The 23,360-nt window shown below is 30.7% G+C and overlaps 1 protein-coding gene across 1 annotated transcript; it reads right to left on the reverse strand.

Moving 5' to 3' along the window:
* Positions 1 to 1,807: 1,807 nt before the first annotated feature.
* On the reverse strand, positions 1,808 to 18,370 carry LOC143223304 (S-phase kinase-associated protein 2-like). The gene is made up of 11 exons (XM_076451108.1): positions 18,274 to 18,370; positions 17,115 to 17,376; positions 14,612 to 14,747; positions 12,041 to 12,147; positions 9,735 to 9,849; positions 8,470 to 8,528; positions 7,619 to 7,753; positions 6,199 to 6,297; positions 5,045 to 5,172; positions 4,537 to 4,696; positions 1,808 to 4,056 (listed from the first exon to the last, which is right to left on the reverse strand). Exons 3-11 carry the CDS (start codon positions 14,660 to 14,662, stop codon positions 3,870 to 3,872), a joined length of 1,041 nt encoding a protein of 346 aa, XP_076307223.1. The 5' UTR covers positions 14,663 to 14,747; positions 17,115 to 17,376; positions 18,274 to 18,370; the 3' UTR covers positions 1,808 to 3,869.
* Positions 18,371 to 23,360: the final 4,990 nt, after the last annotated feature.

Consider the following 23,360-nt stretch of genomic DNA (forward strand, 5'->3'; position numbering starts at 1 on the left):
TCTAAAGAAGGCTAGTATGGGTATTAAAACTTTAATTAAAATAAACTACAGACCTACTTTCGACCTCTTTATTTGCAAACTCTCTTTGTTAATCTGAAGATGACCTAAGAAGGTCGAAACGTTGTACTGTATTTCAATTCGTTTTAATACCCACACCAGCAGTCTTAGAACACAAGTGTAGTATTTGCGTAAATGATAATAAAAAATAAACTGACCTAAATGAAACTTTTTTAGTTTATAATGTGTGACATTACGAGCAGACGCCCTCTGCCAGGCAGTCAAGACCATATTACAATACACGTGTTTTAAAGTCGTCGCGAGAACGAGGCTGAGCATTTTGACGAGTAAACAAAGCAGATTCTCTTCATTCATTCTATCTATTAACTACAGCCATTACATATGTCATCAGACTGTTAAGTATAAAAATCCACACACACATAACGTATTAAACTTTCCGTCTTTGAAAGGTAAGGTTTAATAGTGTGATTGTATCTTTTACAAGGTAATAAATGGGATAACTACAGCCCTATGGGCGATAACAGAAGCTTCATATATATATATATATATATATATATAGTTAATAACCAGCTTTATACTTTACATGTGGCTGTAAATGAACAAACACATTCCTTATATCTTCGATCTGCCCTTTATCATGATATTCAGATGAAGGAATAGTCAATAAATTACCTACATTTGCAAATGATATTAAGGCCTTAAGTATTGCTAGCTGTAAAGATGCCGCTGCTTTACAAAAGGATTTTGATCATTTCGTGAATTTGGCAAATAAATGGAAGATGGGTTTTAATTATAATAAATGCAAGATATTGCATGTGGGTTATAATTTGAATTGTAAGTATAATTTGGATGGGAATGGCCAAAAGATCGTCTTGAAAGAAAGGGATCTTGGTGTAGCAGTTGGTCAGTCTCTTAATCCACTGAAGCAGTGTGCTGTTGCTAGTGGTAGGTCAAATACGGCTTTAGGTTGTATCTACAATAATTCTGAACAGAAGTCTGAAGAGGTTATAATTCAGTTTTATAGGTCATTGATTAAACCATATTTTGATTATTGTTTAGTCTTGAGCTCCTTACATTACTGTAAGTACAACATAAAATCCTATTTGACATAACACTAGCAACAGCACACCACTTGAATGGCTTAAGAAACTGATCAACCTTTACATCAAGACCCTTTTCTTTCATGAAACCATTAAAGTTATTCCCAACCATATTATGCTTGATACTGTCAAATGTTTTCTGAAAGTCCAGATACACCAAATCTACACCTTTACCCTCATCTACATAAGCAGTAACCTTTCAAAGAATGTCAAAGGATTTGTGAAACCATGTTGACTATCAAATAATATTCTAAACTTTGTTGAATGGCTTTCCAAAGCATCTTTTATCAAACTTTACAAAACTTTTGCCACAACTTATGCAAGACTACTAGGCCTATAATTGCCAAGTGGTAACAGTGTAATTGTTAATTACTAGGTTCAATGTTCTATTATGGTAATGATTCCATAAAGTTAACTTAAAAGGTGGAATTTTTTTTTGAATAATTTAACACAAAGTGAGTTAAAGGCATTTATGGTCATTTTAAACACACGTTGACATGGAGAACAAAATGAATTATTCCACTGACAAATCTAGAATTTACTGTGATACACAATATCTACAGTAAGCAAATACTGGTTTATTAAGTTATTTTATGATATATATTTATATATAGTGAAAAAGAGATTTGTACACTAGTTCCTTTTACATTTATTACCCTTTACCATATCTTGAATAGTGTTAAACGTACTGAACATAGCTTCAATACTTAGCTACAATATTTTTTAAAATTTCCTTTTATACTAGTCAGTAGAAAGCAATATATTTTTATTCTGAATTTTATTCTTTTCAGTCACTGTTTTGAGAGTATTATTAGTGACATACAAAAACGTGGGGGAAAAAATGAAAGCTTATAAATTATGGCAGAAGCTTATTTCACATAAAAAAGCACCAATAAGAAAGATGTAAATTATACAATAAACATAAATTTATGATCTGAACAATTAAATAAGTTTTATTAACTGAATTAGTTTGTACCACCTGAAATAAATGGTCCATACAAAATAAAAACCAGTATGTAATCTATTTATAACATAAATAGATCTGATGAAATAGAGACATTGGTTTTTATTATATTTTTACTGTAAAGAATATGTTGTTTGTCAAAAAATATATTCAAGTGATAAAACAACAAAACAATTAACCACAAATACAATAAAACATAACAAATACCTTGGTTTAACATAGGATTATTCACTCATTTTATCCTTTTATGTATCTATAAATATGCATAAAGTTCACAATCATGTGAATGAAATAACTAGCTAAACAGCAGACACATGAATCATCAGAATGAAACCTTGTCTCTTGTATAAATTTCAAATTAGTGAATTTTCAAGCAAAGAATCTGAATCTACTTTAAAATGAAATAACCTTCAATTTAAAAAGAAAAAATTACAAATACAGACAAGTGCAACAATTACACTGTAAATTGTAAATTTATGAATTGGCACTGTAGTTTTTACACTCAAATATATTCGTAATAAAATTTCACATGGGATAGTCAAAAAGTGTGACACATTAACATAAAATGAACCAGTTTCTGAAAAATACATGAAATAATGAACATTACAACATACTGAAAATATTTTGATTTAAAATTTCCCCAAATATTTTGGAAAAAAAAGACTAATAAAACACACAAAAAGATATACTCTATATTATAAACACCATGTATTAAGGAAAACAACAGCTCTTTTCCCCAAAAATAATAAATCAACTTACATTAATGATTCAACATTTTATCAAATGTTTCATCATACACAATTAGATGTTATTTCAGTTGTCTCACATTCTGTAAGAAATGTATAATAATGAATAATTTACAGTCCCAACAAACACTTAAAAAATGTTTTTATGTGCCATATGTTGTTGTCGTCATAAATAAATGGAAAGCGTAGAAATGTTACGATTTAGAGGCATATGATTTACACACAAATTGATTACACCAATTATCTTGAGGGTGCTTTCACTGAAATATAAAAAATGAAACAAACTATCTTCTACATAACAAACTGTAAAAATCTATCTTACGTTTTGCATTCTTAAATACTATTATCTCTGAGTCATAATTGTTATTTTGAATACATTAAGTTGCAAAGTTTTCCTAAAAACAGAATATGATTTCAGAAAGAAAATGAGATTTAAAATGAATTTTTCTTATAATTTTGTTGCTAACCAAATAGTATTGTAACAATTATGGAATACAATTTCTAGAAACTTCATATTAAGATTAATAGATAATAATAAAATATCAGAAAACCTTAAGAACAAGATTGATTGAACAAATGCCAAAAATTAAACCTTACTCAAGAAATACAAACTTTTAAAGTATGATAGTTCATTGTTCAATAATGTTTTATGCAGAGAAAACAAACCAACATTCTTTTAGTAGACTGTTCCAACAATCCTCAGAAAAAGATACCTTTTCAAGTTCAATAAAAACAAGCAAAGTCAGTGTCTTCTAAAAGAACTTGGACAAGATGACAGTATCTCAATAATTTATCATATTCTAGAGCTAACAAAAGCCATTGGTATAAAAAAAATGTTATCTCATCCTTATTTTTTTTATCACTTTTACAATTATTTTATTTGGAAAAATAGGGGAGGAAGACTTATGAACAATTGCTAGGTTCTTTTTAGGGAAGAAAAGTTTAAACACATTTTCAATCACTAAATATAGTGTAACCCTTTTTAATTGCACTATGAATTATTAAAGCACCTAGTTCACCAGTTACAATATAATTAACTCATTAGTCACGAACACGTAACTCCCAAATACTAGTGCGACGAATGCCTGTAGTTGGTCTTGCAACAACTGAAAATAGTTGACGGTTAATTTCTATGTGAGGTAGATTGATGCGTAAGGACTGAGTGGCTACGTCTGTCAAAACACCAAACACATCTAGGTGACGTAAAGAAGACATATTCTTTAAACATCTAAAGGAAAATAAAATAGATATCACAACTTATGGCTTTTGAAAAGATCTATTAAGTGTGGTTTGTCGCATGTTTAAAGCATCCAAGTCACTGAAAAGTCATACACAAATATTATTCACAGTTATAAAAGGTATATCAATTTAAAATCAAGTTTTGTTTTTACATCTATTTCTTTAAACTACAATAATTTTTCATATAAAATATAACATGTAAAGATAAAAATTAACTCCTGTTAGTTAACAAAGCCCTTACAACCAGCTGAAAACAGCAGTTTAGAGCTTCATCAGTTGTCATTACTCTAGGCAGAACAGTTATTAGAAATATTCAAATAAGTTTAAATTTGGTGTAAGTTGGGATTAAAAACACAGAACAAAAAAAAAAGAACAGTTCTGTTACATAGTACAGTTTCATAAAGTTTATGAAACAAGCCCATTACTTTTTACAAATGTATGCAACTGAAATGGAGCTAGCATTACTTACAAATAATGAGCTGGAGAAATATTGTAACATCGACTAACATGGAGATGTTCCAGGGATTCTAGCTTGATTATTTCATCTAAAGCTTCATTTGTTAGAACCGTGGCATCACTAATATCTAAAGTTTGAAGTCTGGGACATTTTTGGACCAGCATAGCAATATCTGTTAAGAATTGACAAAAAATAACTGCATTCATTTATACAGTTATCTTACTTTTATTAAGAAACAACTATATATGTTTTAATCTTGTGTATATTATAAAACTCTATAAGTAAACTTGAACCAACATACAGAAACAATCAGATAAAAACTGAAATGTTCGAAGAAGATTGTTGGAAAAAAAAAAAAAAAAAAAGACAATACTCCAAGCTCAAAAACCATATTTTTGGCAGAAGTTGTACACTAGTGATTGAACAAAAATATCATATTATGACTTTTAGATTGATTCCACTAGTGATGCCAGAGGACAACACATCTGTGAGTTGCAACTTAGATTACTACAATATGTACCTTCATTGATGAGCCTCTGTCGACAGCCACTTAGGTTTAAATGACAAATGGAATGAGGTAAAGAATGAGCCAGCAGTTGAATACAATCAAGTGAAAGGTGTGTCCACCCCAAGTTCCACGACTCTAGCCTGGGAATAGAACACTCATTACTATAAATGAAAACCTCAGTACTATCATGACTCAATTCCTTATATTACAGTAAAGTTCCTGTTAATGAAATAATTTTGTTACTTGCTTACAGTGGAATAAACTTGATATGCATGCCTGACATATAATAGCTGAAGAGTAGCACAGCAATCTCTCATTTCATTTACATACATGCATTTAGGCTGCAGAATGCCCATCAAATCTTTTAAAATTAATTCTGAATCTATAATAATAAAATCATCCAAGTTTTGTTACATTAAGAGGTTTTTAAGATTTTTCTTTCAAAACCACTAGTATATCTTTCCAGAGAATCAATTCTTAAAATTTGGATGCCAAGGAATGATTCAATGCGTCCCTAAACTGTTAGTCCTCTAAAATGTAAATAATGTGAAGAATTATTAAACTTTACATGTAAATGTTCTGTTCATTTTTCTATTTTAGTTGTTTGGTTTTATGAAATCACACAGACTAGCATCGTGATTATAAAGGACCATTATTCCCCATATACTATCCTAAACTGTGTGGTTAGTTCAGATGTAATCTCTTTGCAATTAGTGTTTCCAAAAGTTAAGTGGATAATTCAAATTTTATAGCTTACAAGCTTATAAATAAAGAACTTGAATTTAATGATACAGTATGAAGTTAAATAATAGAAACAATTATTTTTCTATGTGTTTTCTATTACATATATCAAGAATTATAAAAATAAATCTTTTAAGCTATTAATAATTTTATATTAAGGATATCTTGGTTTAAGTATAATATATTTGTACTGTAGCTCCTACATAAGTGTATAAGAAATGTACAAGAATTCTAATGTTTGACATCTTTGCTTGGTTTGAAGTAAGTTATTCTCCTTTGCTTTTTGTAATGTCTGCAAAGAAAATGTTATTATGGAACAAATAAAAATAAATACAGTATCTATATGGTTATTAACTACTTTATGTACAAAACCTTAAAATGTTTTTTTAAATTGATATTAGGTTTATAGGTTCATTCATACTTACCGTCTACAACCATATAATATAGACTGCAACCCTTCAGCATTCAGTCCTTCACACATTGCCATGTTTAAAGTTTCCAAGTTCGTGTTCAAACCAATGTGACTACAAAGACACGACACAGTTGGCAAGGTATTAAAATACTTATGTTTTAAACTTTACGAATATTATGTTACTATATAGATTGTGAAATTAAAGAAATGAAACAAATATTCCACATTCTTGAATGTTATAAATCTTTAAATTATTGTTGAAAATTTTAACAATACAATTTTACTGTGAAAAAGGCATGACTGATGCTTTAATACATAGAAAACAAGTATCCAAAAATGAGCAAACAGTTATGAGAATTTATAGTTAATTGTATTACTATTACAGATATGGTTATTTGAGACCAACACCAATCTTCCTTCTAATATCATTGTTCTACTTTCCAATCACTTTTTGCACATATCATAAAGTGCAACTGAGTTACATTAAAAACTTAATTAAACCACTTTACTATCAATGTATTTTAATGAAATTAGCATTATCAAGTATGTTATGATTCAGTCTTATATTATTCACTTGTGGGTATGTGTCGACATATATAATCAAAGATAAAGAACAGTAAAGGAAAATAAAATATTAAACCTAAACTATAAGTGTTAACCAGAAAATAAGTAAAAGGTATGATTTCATTGCACTGTACAATGATAATAATAGCTAGTTAGTGATGCTGTAGAAAAAATGGCAAATATAAACATTTACTTCAACAAAAAAAACTTGTTACTCATTTAAAAGGTTCTAAAGATTATGCAAGAGAAATATGAAAAAACTGTAAGGCAAAAATTTGCATTTTTATATTTAACATGAAAATCGCTTTGCAGGTTAACTATTCAGAGTCTAAGTGCAAATAACTACATTAAATAATTAATTTTTATTTAAAAAGTACATAGAAGTAAATGAAAACTCAAGATTAAATATTTTTCTGAAACTGCAGACTTTAAAGAACTTGTCAAATTTCAATTTCACCCACTAGCTTTAGTTTTGTAATAAAATATTATTAGCAACACTATCTACTCTTCGACATAATAGCCAAGACTTATAGGGTTAATGTCATGAACAAACATAACTACTTCAGAAAGTTTGCTTTCACAAAAGACATCACTGCTAAAGATAATTTACTATGATAAGATATCACTAATTAAAAATTTAATGTCCCATTCCACTAACAGATGGCACTGCTAAAAGTGTTTAATTTAATTGTACAGATATTGTTGCTTCATAAAAGTTAGTCAGTAACAGATGTTTACAATAATTCAACATCACCAAGTTATTACTACGTAAGATTAAGTTTACGAGTTTACTATCATTAACAAAAATCAGCATTTATGAAAGCTTTCTGAAAAACTTTCATTAAGAAAAGTTTCAACAAGCTACTCACCAACAACTTTCACTGTTCACTTGACAATGTTCCAGGCTAAGTTTTCTTAACTGTTGACACACTGACAAAATCTCATTCAGACCCTCCAAGGGAATTGTGATCATGCTAAGATCTAGATACTGAAGTTTACTGTATCTGAAATGCAAATGATGATGTTACATCTGAAATAGCTTGAATATTAACCATATTCACCATAAAAACACCAGCATTTAATGACAGAAACTTACCCTGTTTGTTATACAAACACTATCTAATTCTTGGGTATGGAGTAAAAGAGAGTATTAATAGTTTTTATTATTTCATTAAATAATATCTTACTTACTAATAAACCATTGTTTACCAATCAATGACTCTTTTATACCATTAAATTATTTACAAGCTATCGGTTTTGTTATCCTCATATTAACTACCCTTTATTAATACTGGCTTCTCATTTGGAATTATCTACTCTGGTATTTTCTTGTGACAGGTTAAATAGTTTGGAAAATATCAAATAAATATATTTTGCTACTGATTTGTGAATCGTCAACCTGCTTGTTAACAATTTAAGACAGGCTAATTAACTCTTACCTTTAGTGATTAAAAATTGGTTAACCTACCAACTACTTTATTTACAGTTGTTTAAATAACCTATTACCTGACTAGTTTCTAAACTATCTGTAATTTTTAAAAACCTGGTTAACTTGCCTATTCTTGATTTTGGGATAAGTTGGTTGATACATTACTGATTTAGGGTTGACTGACATTCATATTGTTGATATATAGAAAGTTAAATCAGCTGTTACGTATTCAGAATTTCCCAAATTTCTTTTTATATAGTTATTATAAGTAACTTAATTACAAATACTTACCTATAGAAATTATACTTTTTCTGCATCAATGAAAAACTGTCAAAAACTGGTAGCTTTACCTGTAGGGGATAACATGTAACACACTTAACTTTGCAGTTTGTATTGAAAAAAAAAGTTGAAGTAGCAACACACCTTGTTGTATAAAGAAGTAAATAGTATGTGATGTTTATGAAATAGTGCTGTTAGCAATAGTACAACAATAGACAATTTACCTAAAGGAAGGACTTGTAGGCAAACATTTAAGAGCACCCTTTATCTAACAGATTTGATAGTTATATTGTATGGTAAATGGTTACCATACTTTATTTCCAAGGTATAAAAGTTTTCTGTGGCAGTTCATATATAAAATATTTCTGAAGTGTAGCAGATAGCATAAAAAAATTACACATTGGTAAACCTTCTGTACATAAGTTGCACAAGTACATCTCATCTTTGACATGTTAAATTACATCATAATTTGAAAAAGTATAACTTGTCTGATATTACTAAACATCTCTGACACAGCAAGCCACAAAATAGCTTAACAAAAACAACTAGTCTAATATTGTCAAATATCTTGATATGGCAATATATAAAGATGTATTGAGATTACAGATTTAGGGTTTTAAAGACAGATATCCATTCTGTGTAATGACATTGGAAAATAAAAGAATGTGTATCAACTTGTGACACCAGGAACATTCAGAAAGAGACCTACAACAAATCTTACCAAGGCCACAGTAAGCAAAGTGTGATATCTGGTAACATAGGAGACTTCATGAACACAAAGTTGTCCCAGACAACAGTGTACAACATATTCAAGAAGAATCACCACCTGAAAATTTGATACAAGTCACATATACACAAGTCGCTTCCACAACATATCTGTTTAACCATTGCATAGGTCAAGCAGCTGGATAATAAAATGGGTATTCATGCTGTTTTGTATAACAGTATACAAGTCAAGTTTTCTGGTGCAGCATCTAAGGATATCTCTGAGTTTAGACCATTACAGCTGATACTAAGAAACTATCATCCTCACTTGCTATACAGTTTATTGAAAGCAGAAAGTAGTGGTGTGCTTGCAATATACCAGCTTTAAAACAAAAACTTTTTCAACAATAATTTTGCTGCAGGACTGTTGTCAAGATGCACAGCCATCAGAGTATGACAGACATGGTAATATGGACTTTAATGATGAGATGAAGTTACAAAATAATTTTAAAATAACATTCTCAACCCCTGTAACTTAGAAAAGTTTTAGGCTATCCAACATTACTACATACCTCTGACATACAAAGTCGCATAGTGATAACTCCTCTACCAATCACCTTCCCAAGCACACCTGGTTGAAGATGTTTCTTGCCAAGGTCAATTCTTTTCCATAAACTCTCATCATAACTAGAAAATCAACTACTTATGTTAATAAAATACATTGATGTGCATAATTAAAGTAACATTCAATGTATAAAAGGTAGAAAAGTTAGCCTTTTTTTTAAGTACCATTGGATATTGATCCATCATGGTATACCAGTGGTTTCCATAATACTAGTAAAGGATTCTACTAACGTCAAGAAGATAATGACCACAAACACTCATGAGTCATTCCATGTCAAATCATCCAGATTTTGGAAACTTTTCCAGGTGACCCCTTCAGAATGCCTTGAAAAAATTCACATGTGCTCATCTACCCATACAATGAAAAATTGCCAAAGATTAGATCAATATCTCTAATAGTTTCTGATTTACAGCCTTGTCAAATTTAAGTAATTTGTTTTTATTTTTGGCAAATTCATTTTGGGCAACTTTGGCTGCTTAATTGAAGCTGCAAGAGCAATGGTGGTAGAAGGCTGAAATTTGCTACACTGACTGAATTAATCTCACAGAATTCAAAAATGGTCTCAAACTAAGTTTACCTCTCTTATGATTTTCATAGCGAGGCTGTAAAATCACCTGAAAACCCAAAATTGTAAAAAAAACATTGGTTTATTTAATAAGCCATAGCTCTAAGATATGATACAAAGCTGAATTTTGTTTTCAAATTTCCTATATTTCAAATAACTCAAAAAGTAGGTTGAACACTGTCCTGATTTTTTTTGTAGATTATATTCAGAGATGTAAGAATATATAGTAAAAATCTGAAAAGGCTAAATAACTGGTGACATGGTCAAACTGTGGCCTGAAGTAGGGCTATTTTTAGCTAAATCATAAAAAGTTGCATGCAGCTACATTTTTTTACAGGAGATCTAATAGACTTTTAATTACAACAATTGCTGATTTATCAACTGATATGTTATAGGAAATTTAAAAAAAAATCAGCTTTGTATCATATTAAGTATTAGAACTATGGCTTATTAAATAAACCAATGTTTTTTACGATTTTGGGTTTTCAGGTGATTTTACTGCCTCACTATGCAAATCCTAAGAGAAATAAACTTGGTTTGAGACCATTTTTGAATTCTGTGAAATTAATTCAGTCGGTGTAGCAAATTTCAGCCTTCTTCCACCATTGCTCTTGCAGCTTTAATTAAGCAGCCAAAATTGCCCGAAAATGAATTTGCCAAAAATAAAAACAAATTACTTAAATTTTACAAGGCTGTAAATCAGAAACTATTAGAGATATTAATCTAATCTTTGGCAATTTTTTCATTATATGGATAAATGAGCACGTGAATTTTTCAAGGCATTCTGTGGGGTCACCTGCAGTCCCCTGGATGATTTGACATGGAATGACCCTCGTTCAACTTATGCAGAAATAACTTAGCTACAAAAGAAGTTGCTGGAGTCATTCAAATGATGCAATTACCCCCACAGAACCCCCAACTGAACATTTCTGGGGTTTGATAGATCAAAACTTGACAAATCAAAAGTAACTTCCAAAGAAACTTTATGGTAGTGTATTAGAAACATTTGGAGTGAAATCCCAAAGGAAAGTTTTATTAAATATGTTGCAACAATGCCTAAAAACACTGTCTACAGTTATTAAAGCAAAATAGGAATACAAAACATTGTTTACTAAACTCAAACACTTCCACTGAGTTTCTGTTGTACTAAATATGAAGATTAATAAAATATTGATATTTCACCTGTATTTACCTTCTGTTGTTCTTTAATAGTAGCCTGAAATCTGATATTTGATTTTGTTCTAACACTTTGCATAGCATTATATAACTATACAGTCATTGTCCATGGTCATTTGTGTGCATGTTACTTCACCTTTGATAACATGTGATCATTTCTTCTTTGTGTTTTTGTACTTTGTTAAAACTTTCATTTTTTTCTTTCCTCTTGGTTTGCAATGCTTGTTATTTCCACCCCTTACAACTGTTGAAGATATGACAGACGTGACAATTATACATAGTAATCACTAGTGCCAAAAGAGCATCCAATAAACCCCAAAATAACTGATTGTTTAAGAAAAGAACATTGAAAAGGTAAATAGTCTATAATTATTATAAGTCATTAAAACACATCCAGTATACCAAAATACACAGAGTTCGATCTTCCTACTTATCATTCATTCATGAAATAACAACACTTTATTGTATTCCACATGTTATCCTAATAGTTAAAATGAAGCAAGTTTACTTACGCAAGTCTTTTCCATCGTTTACTGACTTGAGCATCTAGCCAATACATACTTTGGAAGCCACTTGAAAATCTGAAGGATGATTTCATCCGATATTTGTAAAAAACGATCTGTGGCAAGATAAACAGTAAAACTTTTATAAAAAAATACACAGATATAACAACTGTTTTTAAATTTAAAAAACTTATAACTGTATTACAGCATTTAGTAACAAAAAAAACTAAAACAAATATTTCCAATTTCAAAGAAAAACATTAATGGATAACACCAATGTTGGTTTTATAAATATGGCACTTAACAAAATACAGAGAATTAAGGAGTTATTAATCTATTAACACATTTGCTGCCAAAGTCGTATTTGTGTAATTTTGCTTCGATTCAACTTCATTTTGTTTACTGAACAGTAATTTTTTAGCAGATTTAGGGTTATTAGATTTAAATATGTTGTTATATAATGTTTTCTATGTTTTTGTTAATTTCACAAAATGAGTGACCTGGGACTCTGTGAAAGTCCATTTACTCCGGGCCATGTCACTTATATGCAATTCACACTTTTTTCTTTTTTTTTCCTTCATGATTTTTGTCCCTAACAAGTTTCCAAGAATTATTTTTCAATAATGTCAGGAAAGAGAAAAGGAAATGCTGAAAAACTGAGTAATCCTGTGTTAGATTCAGATTTTAAGGATGATGATTCTGTGGTTCACCAAGATTTTAGTGCAGGTGAAAAAAGTAATTATGAAAATGTAGAAGCCTTCTCTACTAATAGCTGCTGAAGACGAGGAAGAGTAAACAGAAGATGAAAACCTTGCTCTTCAGAACTCAAGGTCATGTATCTTGGACAGAGTTGAGAAACAGAACACAAAGTGTTCCTTATACAAGAAGTGTACGAAATAAATAAAGGTTAGTAGAAAATACTACCCCATTAGAAATATATCAATATCTTGTTAACAAAGAAGTAATTTCCATGATTAGAAGAGAAACAAATAGGAATATGAAGCAAAATAAAATATCTACTTCCAATAGATCAATCAACATCCACAGCATTCTCCTGGAAACCAGAAACAGAAGAAAATAAAATTTACTTGGTTTGAACATACAAATAGGACTTGTGAAATTAGGAAAATTATCAAATTATTGATCAATTATTCAATCCACAAAAACAAAGTGGCTTCTAAACTGGTGTTGTGAAATAGGTTTCAGTAACTACTTATAAATATCCATTTTGCTGATAATGATGCCATAAAGCCTGGTAACAGACTTGAAAAAAATTCAGCCCTTGATTGGAAAAATGCAAAGAAAAATTCCAGAAACTTTACACCCTGGAAGAAAGCACTGTCATTGTTGAAAGTCTGATATTTAGACAATATATTCCAGCCAAGGCATACAAATATGGCACAAAGGATTTTAGCTTTGCTATTCTGAAGGCTGTTTTTTACCATTGCAAGTATGTGTAGGAAAAGATGCATCAGGTGGTCAAGGAATTGGGCAAGTTGAAAGAATTTATCAAGAATTGACCACATGATTGAGAAATGAAGGACAAACTTTGTATGTCGATAACTTTCACACAAGCTACCCTGTAGCTAAATTCTTTCTTAACAAAACAAAAAACAAAAAAACATGGTAATATACTAAGAGCCAACAAAACAAACATTTTCAACAGGCAGAGATTGTAGTTTGAGATTATATTTGCATTTCCTCCATTTGAGGACTATGCTTTGTTGTTAACAAATGGACATCTCTTGCATCTCTCCACTTCAAACCTACAATGCCATTACTATCTTCTTGAACAATCAAATCAAAACCTAACTGCAATAATTTATTATAATAAAGGAAAAGCTGGAATTAATCTTTCTAGTAAGATGACATCTTATGCAACTGTACTTAGGAAAGAACTAAAATGGTATCAGAAATTAACTACTGAGATATTACTGGGAATGTCTGTTGTAAAGATATCTAATATACAAGAATATTACATCTTTCAAAATTGGAATAAGAGAGATCAAGGAATAACTTGCATCTCCATTGCTGGGACTGCAGAAATCTGAGACGTACTAAATTCTCTGGCCAGGGATAGCTCACACATGAGTGATGTGAAAGTGTTAAGGAACATAAACCTAATTCCTATGGATATCAGCTGAGCTAAATGTGTACAGCTACCAAAAAACTTAAACTGTATTATTCAGAGTAAATACTTATCTCTGAACAGCAACTGGTGATAGTGAATGATAGACATTGTTCCTCCTAATAAGTTACAGTAATATCTTTTATAGAAAATATTATTTTTCAGTATTATCATCTTTGTAATATTATTTTATATTGATGCCCATTTACTCCTGAGAGGTTTCAGTGCCTTAACTAAATCTGAGAGGCCGTGTTCAGTTTCACTCCTTTATGACATTACCTTCAAGTCAATTCATCACAATATTTAAGTCCAGTTCTAAACATGCCATTACCAGTTTTCTCAAAGCAGCACTTTAAATTAGGACATACACTTTTCTTTTGCTTCACAAGTTACTAACATTTAACACTCTAATCTTTAGCATCAACAGATCCACATTCTGAGAGAGTACATACCTTTTCCCAAGAAGCCTTCAGGTCTACTTCGACGAAACAAAACAAAGTCATCTGCTACTCCACTAAATGATGAATTTAAAGAAGTATTAACTTGTTGGTTATTGATTGAGGAATGAGCTGCTGGAGCATAAGGTGCCTATATAATAATATGTGTATGTATTTAAATCAGAGGACCTTCTTTAAAAGTAGTACACAAATATACCAAGATGATTAACCCGTAATAACTTAAATTCTAAAGTTAAGTAACTTATAAATTGTAGAAATTATTAATATTTTTTCAATTACTAAAATATGTTAAAAGCAACTAATCAACTGTAAACCATTTTCACTTATTCAATTGGCAGGTTGTAACAAGTGATTAGAGCAAATGTTAATAGTATTTCTGGAACATCAAACATGGACAAAACAATATGCACTTGCAACACACTTGGGAATTATAAAAATGCTAAACTTAAATTCATTATTCAAATGCTATTGGTATAAAAACATTTAAAAATGTGTAAATAGAGAAATACTAATTCAATGCTACATACATATCTTGAGGTATGAAATTAAGACTTAACTGCTTCTCAATTATTTTGGCAGTTATAAAAGTTAATTTGCTTGTTCCAAATATCTGTGCAGAATTGTCCCTAATTTTGAGCTGATATACCAGATGGCTGGTGGTTAGTCAACAGTATCCAATTCAAATTCTTGAGCTATTCTCATCTGATCAAACTGTGGGATTTCACTGTTGCACTTATGATGCACCTACAGCCAAAAGTGCTGAGTGTACACCTTTTAGAACACATGGGTCCCTGATTCACAGTCTGACACCATTACCACTAGACCATGCTCAATGGTAAATAAAAAGCACAAAAGTATATTACTACAAAAAATATTTCTAGTAATACAACAGTGTTTTTATAGGATATGGCACCATTATTGTATTTGGGTTACTCTCTAAACAAAAATAATTTTAAATTTTCACAGAAAGATAAATAACAATGACTTCAGAATATAAAACTGGAGAAAAAGTATAAGATACAAAATGATAAGCAAGTGCAGGTTACTAAGGGTTGGGGAAATCTTTATTTATAAAGGTTTCACTGTTACTCTATTCAATTTTTGTATGCTACCATTTGAAACATTTTGCCATGTGTTTAGAGTTAAGGCAGAGTTGATTGAACTGGATTTGAAGTTATGGACCACAATATACTGGGAATGTAGGAGCAGATGATGAAGGCCTTAGCACAGAGACTAAACTTTTAACTTCTATACACCAAATTATAAAATGAATAAATTCAATCAATATTTCTTTTACCCATAAAAAGAACAGGAACAACTGTTTCTTACTTTTTAACTTTTAAAATATGTTTCTTTCTTGTTGTAAATATGACATCTAAGAGGAACTGGGGTACTTTGTCTTGGTTGTATTGTGTTTTTTCTAATGCGTTGAAGTATGCTATAATGTTCTTGTTGAAATACTTCACAGGTTAGTGTCGTATAATTGAATAAACCTGAATTAAATCATTACTAAATTTTTATATTATTTAATAATATGCATGTATAAAGTTTGCACATATAAAAAAAATGCAATTCATTGTTCAACTTTTTTCCAAACATTTCATTGACTTTTACAACAATCACCTATTTTGAAAATGCAAATGGAAAAAAGTTCAAGAATTAAAAAGGACACAACTTTAACAGACTTTCTTAAGAAGTATAGTTTCTTCTCAACTAGGTAAATAATTGTAAGTGGCAAACTACATACAAACAAATGATACACACTATATTTTGAAATATTTTAAAGATATAGTACAATGCAAGTATAACGGATGTATTTTTCATAGATCAATACCAAAGCTTTTTGAATTACAAAATAAAGACAAGGTGGCTGACTGTTTAACAATATATAACAATTGTATATTTTTTTAAAAAAAACATTTGGTTGCAAGCTTATTCAGAATTATATTTTTTCACATGCATATACTGATGCTATAAGTACTCTTACTGTTTCAAAAGATTTTGAAATCTTACTTTATTTATTATTAGACTAATGAATAATTGCTGTTTGAATTTCTTAAACCTTTCTTAGAAATCCATATTATTTTAACAATGCATCAGCATGGTCAGTAGTTTGAAATTATAGACAGCACTATGCTTCTTGGACTGCTCACTGGAAAACATGCTGCAACCAGACTCAATAGTTGGATGGAAGAGATCATGTTAAAATCTCTTCTAGCATGCAACCTTAACCATAAAATAGTAATACAGCTTTATGAAGTTCATGATGTATCTGAGATGTAATTTTATGCAGGACATTCAGTACTGGATGATGATGGAAAAGCAAGCAACTGGAGAAAATGTCACAACTGCCATTATGCAAGTAATGAGTATATAAAACAAAAATATTTATAATATCTGATAAATACAGGAAAATAACAATGGGAGATGATCACAAACATAACAGATTTAATTATTTTACAGAAATGTACTAGGAAAATTCAAAATTTCAATTTACTTTACAAGAAGCTCTCTGTTGTGCATTGATTAAACTTTGAGGAGTTGATTCTGGTTCATGATAGCTGTCAAGAGAAGGATCATCTTCCAACATGTTCACTCCCATGTCTTGTAAAATTTCAAGTGCCAAGGCTGTACTAACATCCCATATAACAGGTTGATTAATACATAGAGATTTCCTTGAATGTTGGTCTGCTGTGTTACTACCCTTGACATCAGAGCAGTCCATTGGTAAATCAGACAAATCATCATTTTTTCTTTTCCTTTGCAAAGATATATTTATGCATTACAAACTACACAATAAGTGTTTCGCACAATGTGCCATTTCATTAAACTTATGGATGTTTATGATAAAGACCAGTTATAATAAATTGTCATTAATATTGTTCACATGTTAAGATACTGTTGCTGTCTCAAAACTTAGTAGAGGAATAACTTATTACACCAAATATGATTTCATTATGATTCAAGTTACATCTTACATCACAGCATACTTTAGTCTTCAATAAAACCTCTTTAATGAAACAATGTTAATACTTTACCAAACTATAGTTTAAGTACTTAGGTAAGCCTGATACTTAGTAATAAAAATAGCAGTAAAAATGATGCAAGAGATTTAAACTAATAGTAGGATTTCTGATTAACCTACAAAAGGTTTTATAGCTTGTTTAGCCAAGATCAAAAGTTTAATGTTTATAATTACTTCTATTACTACGCTGTATTTAGAAATCTAAAATTAAATGTAACTTAATTTTTAAAAATAATCAATTCTGATAATTACTGGTTTTCTATCAAATTACAATTTCTATTCAAACATGGCTAAAAGCAATAGCAGTATTAATATTGATAAATCATTATTACTAGTATTATTTGTCAAAATTACATATTTATCATGATACAAAACATTAAACTTTAACAAAATAAATATATTAAAATGCGTTTTAAAAGTACAACTTAACTTCGTGGTGGATAAATCATAACACATATATTCACACACTCTTTGCTTTTCTCAAGCCACTATGTTGCAATAATAAATAGAAAATGCATGACACTAAGAGAGTAACAAACACTTTCACTATGGATAATGCTAATTTTATTTTTTATTACCATCGACACTACATTTCAAATAAAACAGAAAAGACCTAATATTATATACACACCTTGACTGGTTTTGTTTCTTTTCAAAATAGGTATTAGCATTCTCTCTCTTAGTAGAATAAAAAGATTTACTTTTCAACTTACGCGCCATTTCAATAACAGCGCAGCCTAGTAGCAAAATCGTAGAGTGAGAAAAATATTATTCCTTCTTTACTCGGCCCGGCATGGCCAAGTGTGTTAAGGCGTTCGACTCGTAATCCGAGGGTCGCGGGTTCGAGTCAGGGTCGCACCAAACATGCTAGCTCTTTCAGCCGTGGGGGTGTTATAATGTGACGGTCACTCCCACCATTTGTTGGTAAAAGAATAGCCCAAGAGTTGGCGGTGGGTGGTGATGATTAGCTGCCTTCCCTCTGGTCTTACACTGCTAAATTAAGGACGGCTAGCGCAGAGAGCCCTCGAGTAGCTTTGCATGAAATACAAAAAACAAACAAACAAACCTTCTTTACTTTTTTCTCGTTAATAGCTTACAATTTTTCAACACAGAACTTTTTCTTGGACATCATAAACAAATAAAAATGTCCTACCTGTTTATATTCTAATATTGAAGGTAATAATTATAAAGGCACGATTCTAAAGTGTATATTTTTCGTGAAGTGTGATTTCATATTTGCAAATCATCATGTCAGCCTCTTCATTTTACATCTACGTAGTTGTAAGTATAAGTACTGTAGTATTTAGGAATTAAAACAGCTTTAACAATAAGTACTTTTTGCTTTGTTCGAGGGGCACAAGCTACAAAAACACTTTTGGGCGGTTTTCATCTCTCAAACACCTCCTTGTTTTTGTTGTTTTGAATTAAGCACAAAGCTACCCAATGGGCTATCTGTGTTCTGCCCACCATGGGTATCGAAACCCGGTTTTTAGCGTTGTAAGTCCGCAGACATACTACTGAGCCACTGAAGGGGGCTCCTTGTTTTTATCAACATAAATAGATAATTATTTTACCATAAAAACTATTACAGATACTTCTGAAAGTTATACGTCATCGAGAGATTGCTTACATGAAGTTTATATGACTTTGGTTAAACCTCTGCATTAAATTATTTTCTTGTACATTTTAATATTTTAAGTTAGGTTTCTTGATGATGAGAATTGTTTGTTTTTTTTAATTTCGCACAAAGCTACTCGAGGGCTATCTGTGCTAGCCGTCCCTAATTTAGCAGTGTAAGACTAGAGGGAAGGCAGGTAGTCATCACCACCCGCCGCCAACTCTTGGGCTACTCTTTTACAAACGAAAAGTGGGATTGACCGACACATTATAACGCCCCCAAAGCTGAGAGGGCGAGCATGTTTGGCGCGACTCGGGCGCGAACCCGCGACCCTCAGATTACGAAGCGCACGCCTTCGTAATTATAGTTTATGCTCTAAAAATGATTCAATGAGTGTACATGAAGTTTTGAAAACTTAAAAAAAGATACACAGCAAAATTGATATAGCATTTATTTGTTTCTGGGTGCAAAAATTACACACAAATTTTTTTGATATAAACTATGTTCATTTGTGTCATGTAAAAAGACGTATTATCTACCTAATGCTTTCATTAACCAATAATTGTTATAATTCATGAATATACATAAAATTTCAAGGATGAAAAAAGAAAAATACAGAAATAAAATTTCTGATTTTACAAACAGTATTTAAACATATATCTTTGTTTAACTGTAAAGCGTATCACTGTTTTGATTTTATGTAAAATATGGACAATTTAAATCAAAATTGCTTCAATGTTATGCATCATATAAACATACAATACCATGCAAAGGTGTTAGGATAAGAACATTTTTGTCATTCTCTCCATTTTATGGGGCTGATTTTTCCACGCCAATAAAGTATGTAAATTTCAACACTCTGGTAATACTTCACTTATTCCTGTTGACAACTGAATGAGCCAGAATGAGAATGCTTATTGTCTTTAAAATTCCCATATACTTAGCGCATGTCATAAAAGTTCTGCCTAAATGAACATACGGATCAAATTTAGGATCTGAAATAACTCATGGTACACCATATACGTCCCCCAGTGGCTCAGCGTTATGTCTACGGACTTACAACGCTAAAAACCGGGTTTCGATGCCCGTGATGGGCAGAACACAGATAGCCTATTGTGTAGCTTTGTGCTTAATTCAAAACAACAACAACACCATATAGAGTCTTAATTACACAGAAATAAGTTAGCAAGAAGCTACCATATGGTAGCGGTACATGCTAGAATAAATCATTTTTATAGTAGTTTATTAACAAACTTTGATAAAAAATGTTTAACACCATATATTAAATTTTGCTGTTAGGCCACGGTCCAAAAATGTAGAAAATTGTCAGTAGAGCAGAGAGTTTGTATACAAGCTTCATGTGGTTTGTTGGATTTTTTGATAAATTGCTGCCAACTTGAAATGCTTCTCAAACACTGTCAAGCACAACCTAGATTATGAGACCAAGACAGACAAATCTAAAAATAGAAAATGGAGAAGCAGACACCTAAACTCAATGATACTTATATTAATATTAAATGTTTATTTATGCAGTCTTTGGGACATAAGGGAAACTGTCAATTATCTCGAGCATGAAATAAATTACCATGTACCAAATAATAGAAAAATATCCAGATTTGCAGACACAATAGGGCTCAATAAGAATGGAATATTTGGTCGTGTAGCAGCTAAAATCCGTTTACTTCGATCTCCAAATATTGTCAAGAAACTACTGATGATTAGAAAATGTGGTACGGACGGATGAGTACAAGTTCGAATTATCTGTTTCAAAGCTAAGTTGTGTATCTGGCGAAAGAAAGGTAAGAGATATTTACCTCAATACATAGCACTTACCATGAATCATGGGGGAGACAGTGTGATGGTTTGGGGGTGTCAAAAAACTTGACAAATCAAAAGTAACTTCCAAAGAAACTTTATGGTAGTGTATTAGAAACATTTGGAGTGAAATCCCAAAGAAAAGTTTTATTAAATATGTTGCAACAATGCCTAATAACAGTCTACAGTTATTAAAGCAAAATAGGGATACAAAACATTGTTTACTGAACTCAAACACTTCCTGAGTTTCTGTTGTACTAAATATGAAGATTAATAAAATGTTGATATTTCACCTCCATTTACCTTCTGTTGTTCTTTAAAAGTAGCCTGAAATCTGATTTTGTTCTAACACTTTGCATAGCATTATATAACTATACAGTCATTGTCCATGGTCATTTGTGTGCATGTTACTTCACCTTTGATAACATGTGATCATTTCTTCTTTGTGTTTTTGTACTTTGTTAAAACTTTCATTTTTTTCTTTCCTCTTGGTTTGCAATGCTTGTTATTTCCACCCCTTACAACTGTTGAAGATATGACAGACGTGACAATTATACATAGTAATCACTAGTGCCAAAAGAGCATCCAATAAATTCCAAAATAACTGATAGTTTAAGAAATAAACATTGAAAAGGTAAATAGTCTATAACTATTTATTATTTGGAAAAAAGTCCAAAGGACAATTTGATTGAACATGTTGCAACAAAATCTAAAAAGACTATCTGCATTTAAAGCAAAAGAAGAGACGCAAAATATTAACTTTCTGCTGAACTCAGACACTTTGAACGAGTTTCTATTGTACTAAATATGGATAACATTTTGATGCTGCGTCTGTGATTTATCTTCCATCGTTTTTTGAAAGTATCCTGGAATCTATTTGTTGACATTTTTGTATAGTACTGTAGTCTGTATTTCAAATGTCTCGTACAGTCTTTGTTTCTACATTGATCAAAGAACACTGATTTAGCCAGTTTCCAGACAATGCCATGTGCAAAATTTATATATAAAGGTAACAACAATAGTTTTAATTGCTACAATAGTAATGGTTAAACATAGCTATTTACCTACATCCTTTAACACCAAAATAAAGTGAAGCAAATAAATTTATAAAGTTAAACACGAAATTAAAAGTATTTTATGTTATTTAAGTATTTTAGTAATTGTTCTTTTCAAGGCATTATACATATTGAAAACTATAAAGTTAACCATAATGGTATGAAATAAGTGAATGAATACTATAAAGCAAACATAGGTTGAAACGTGTGTGCAGTACATTACCTTTCAAGGAACTATAGTTTCGCTGTCCTTGGTGTGCCTATAGAGCTACCCATCCTATCAACAATGACCTTAGCAAGACCATTACCTTATAGAAACACTGTCTACCATCTCCTTTTCAATAACACATAAGATTAAGCTAATACAGTCATTATACTGAACTTGTGCAAAACTAAAAATACAACTAATAAAAATGTAATTTAATGTAGACTAAATTGTTGATGACATAATATCTTAATATTCCATCGATGTCACTTTGTGGAACTAAGACGCCATCGTCTCTACCTCTTTCCTTTATTGTTTGAGACAGCCATTCAGGGAGCGCGCCCATAGTAACGCACTACTATTTTTTATGAAAAAATGTTATGCTCAGAACTAGATCAAGTGAAATGCAATTTTCATTTAAATTACAGCCACAATTTTGAGGTATTAATAGCATCATTATATATTACTTGAATTTACTATAATGTATAACAATTGGTAAAGCAACAAGCTAGTCTTCTTACTTCTAAAGAATGTGGAGCAAAATTACATCAGTATTTACTCAGTTCCCACTGTTTCAAGCACACATTAATGTGAGGGAAAATTCATTAATTTCGTTCGAATTAAATGCTATTCCTTTAATTTCTGTTATAATAATAGAGTAGTCCATTTCTCCGACTTTTTGTTTTAGCCTTAAATATTTGTAGTACTGCAGTGATTCGTAAAACATTTTGAAAGTAAACATATTATTACAGGCAAAGCAGGTTATGCTTAAATGTAAAAAAACAAACAAAAAACAATTGGTCAGAGTAAGATGTTTCTTCAAAGATAAAAACGAAAACTAGGGACAATCTGAACTTATGTAATATTAACTAAAAGAGTTGGTTGGAATGGTGCCTTAACAAGAAAGACTTCATAGCCATCTTCTCAGCAGAAAAATACAAGTTGTACACCTTCATATTTTTGTGTATGTTGTTACACTTGATTTGTTTAAATATGTCTAGATTTGTACATATTTTGTTGTCATT

Source organism: Tachypleus tridentatus, chromosome 8 (genome assembly GCF_004210375.1).
Source record: "Tachypleus tridentatus isolate NWPU-2018 chromosome 8, ASM421037v1, whole genome shotgun sequence".
In the NCBI taxonomy this organism is placed as follows: domain Eukaryota; kingdom Metazoa; phylum Arthropoda; class Merostomata; order Xiphosura; family Limulidae; genus Tachypleus; species Tachypleus tridentatus.

Coding starts and splice junctions, on each gene's coding strand:
- LOC143223304 (XM_076451108.1), bottom strand. CDS start 14,662: ATGACTTTGTTTTGTTTCGTCGAAGTAGACCTGAAGGCTTCTTGGGAA. Junction 7,754..8,469: donor AAAAAGTATAATTTCTATAG/GTAAGTATTTGT, acceptor TTTGCATTTCAG/ATACAGTAAACTTCAGTATC. Junction 6,298..7,618: donor GTGAACAGTGAAAGTTGTTG/GTGAGTAGCTTG, acceptor GTGTCTTTGTAG/TCACATTGGTTTGAACACGA.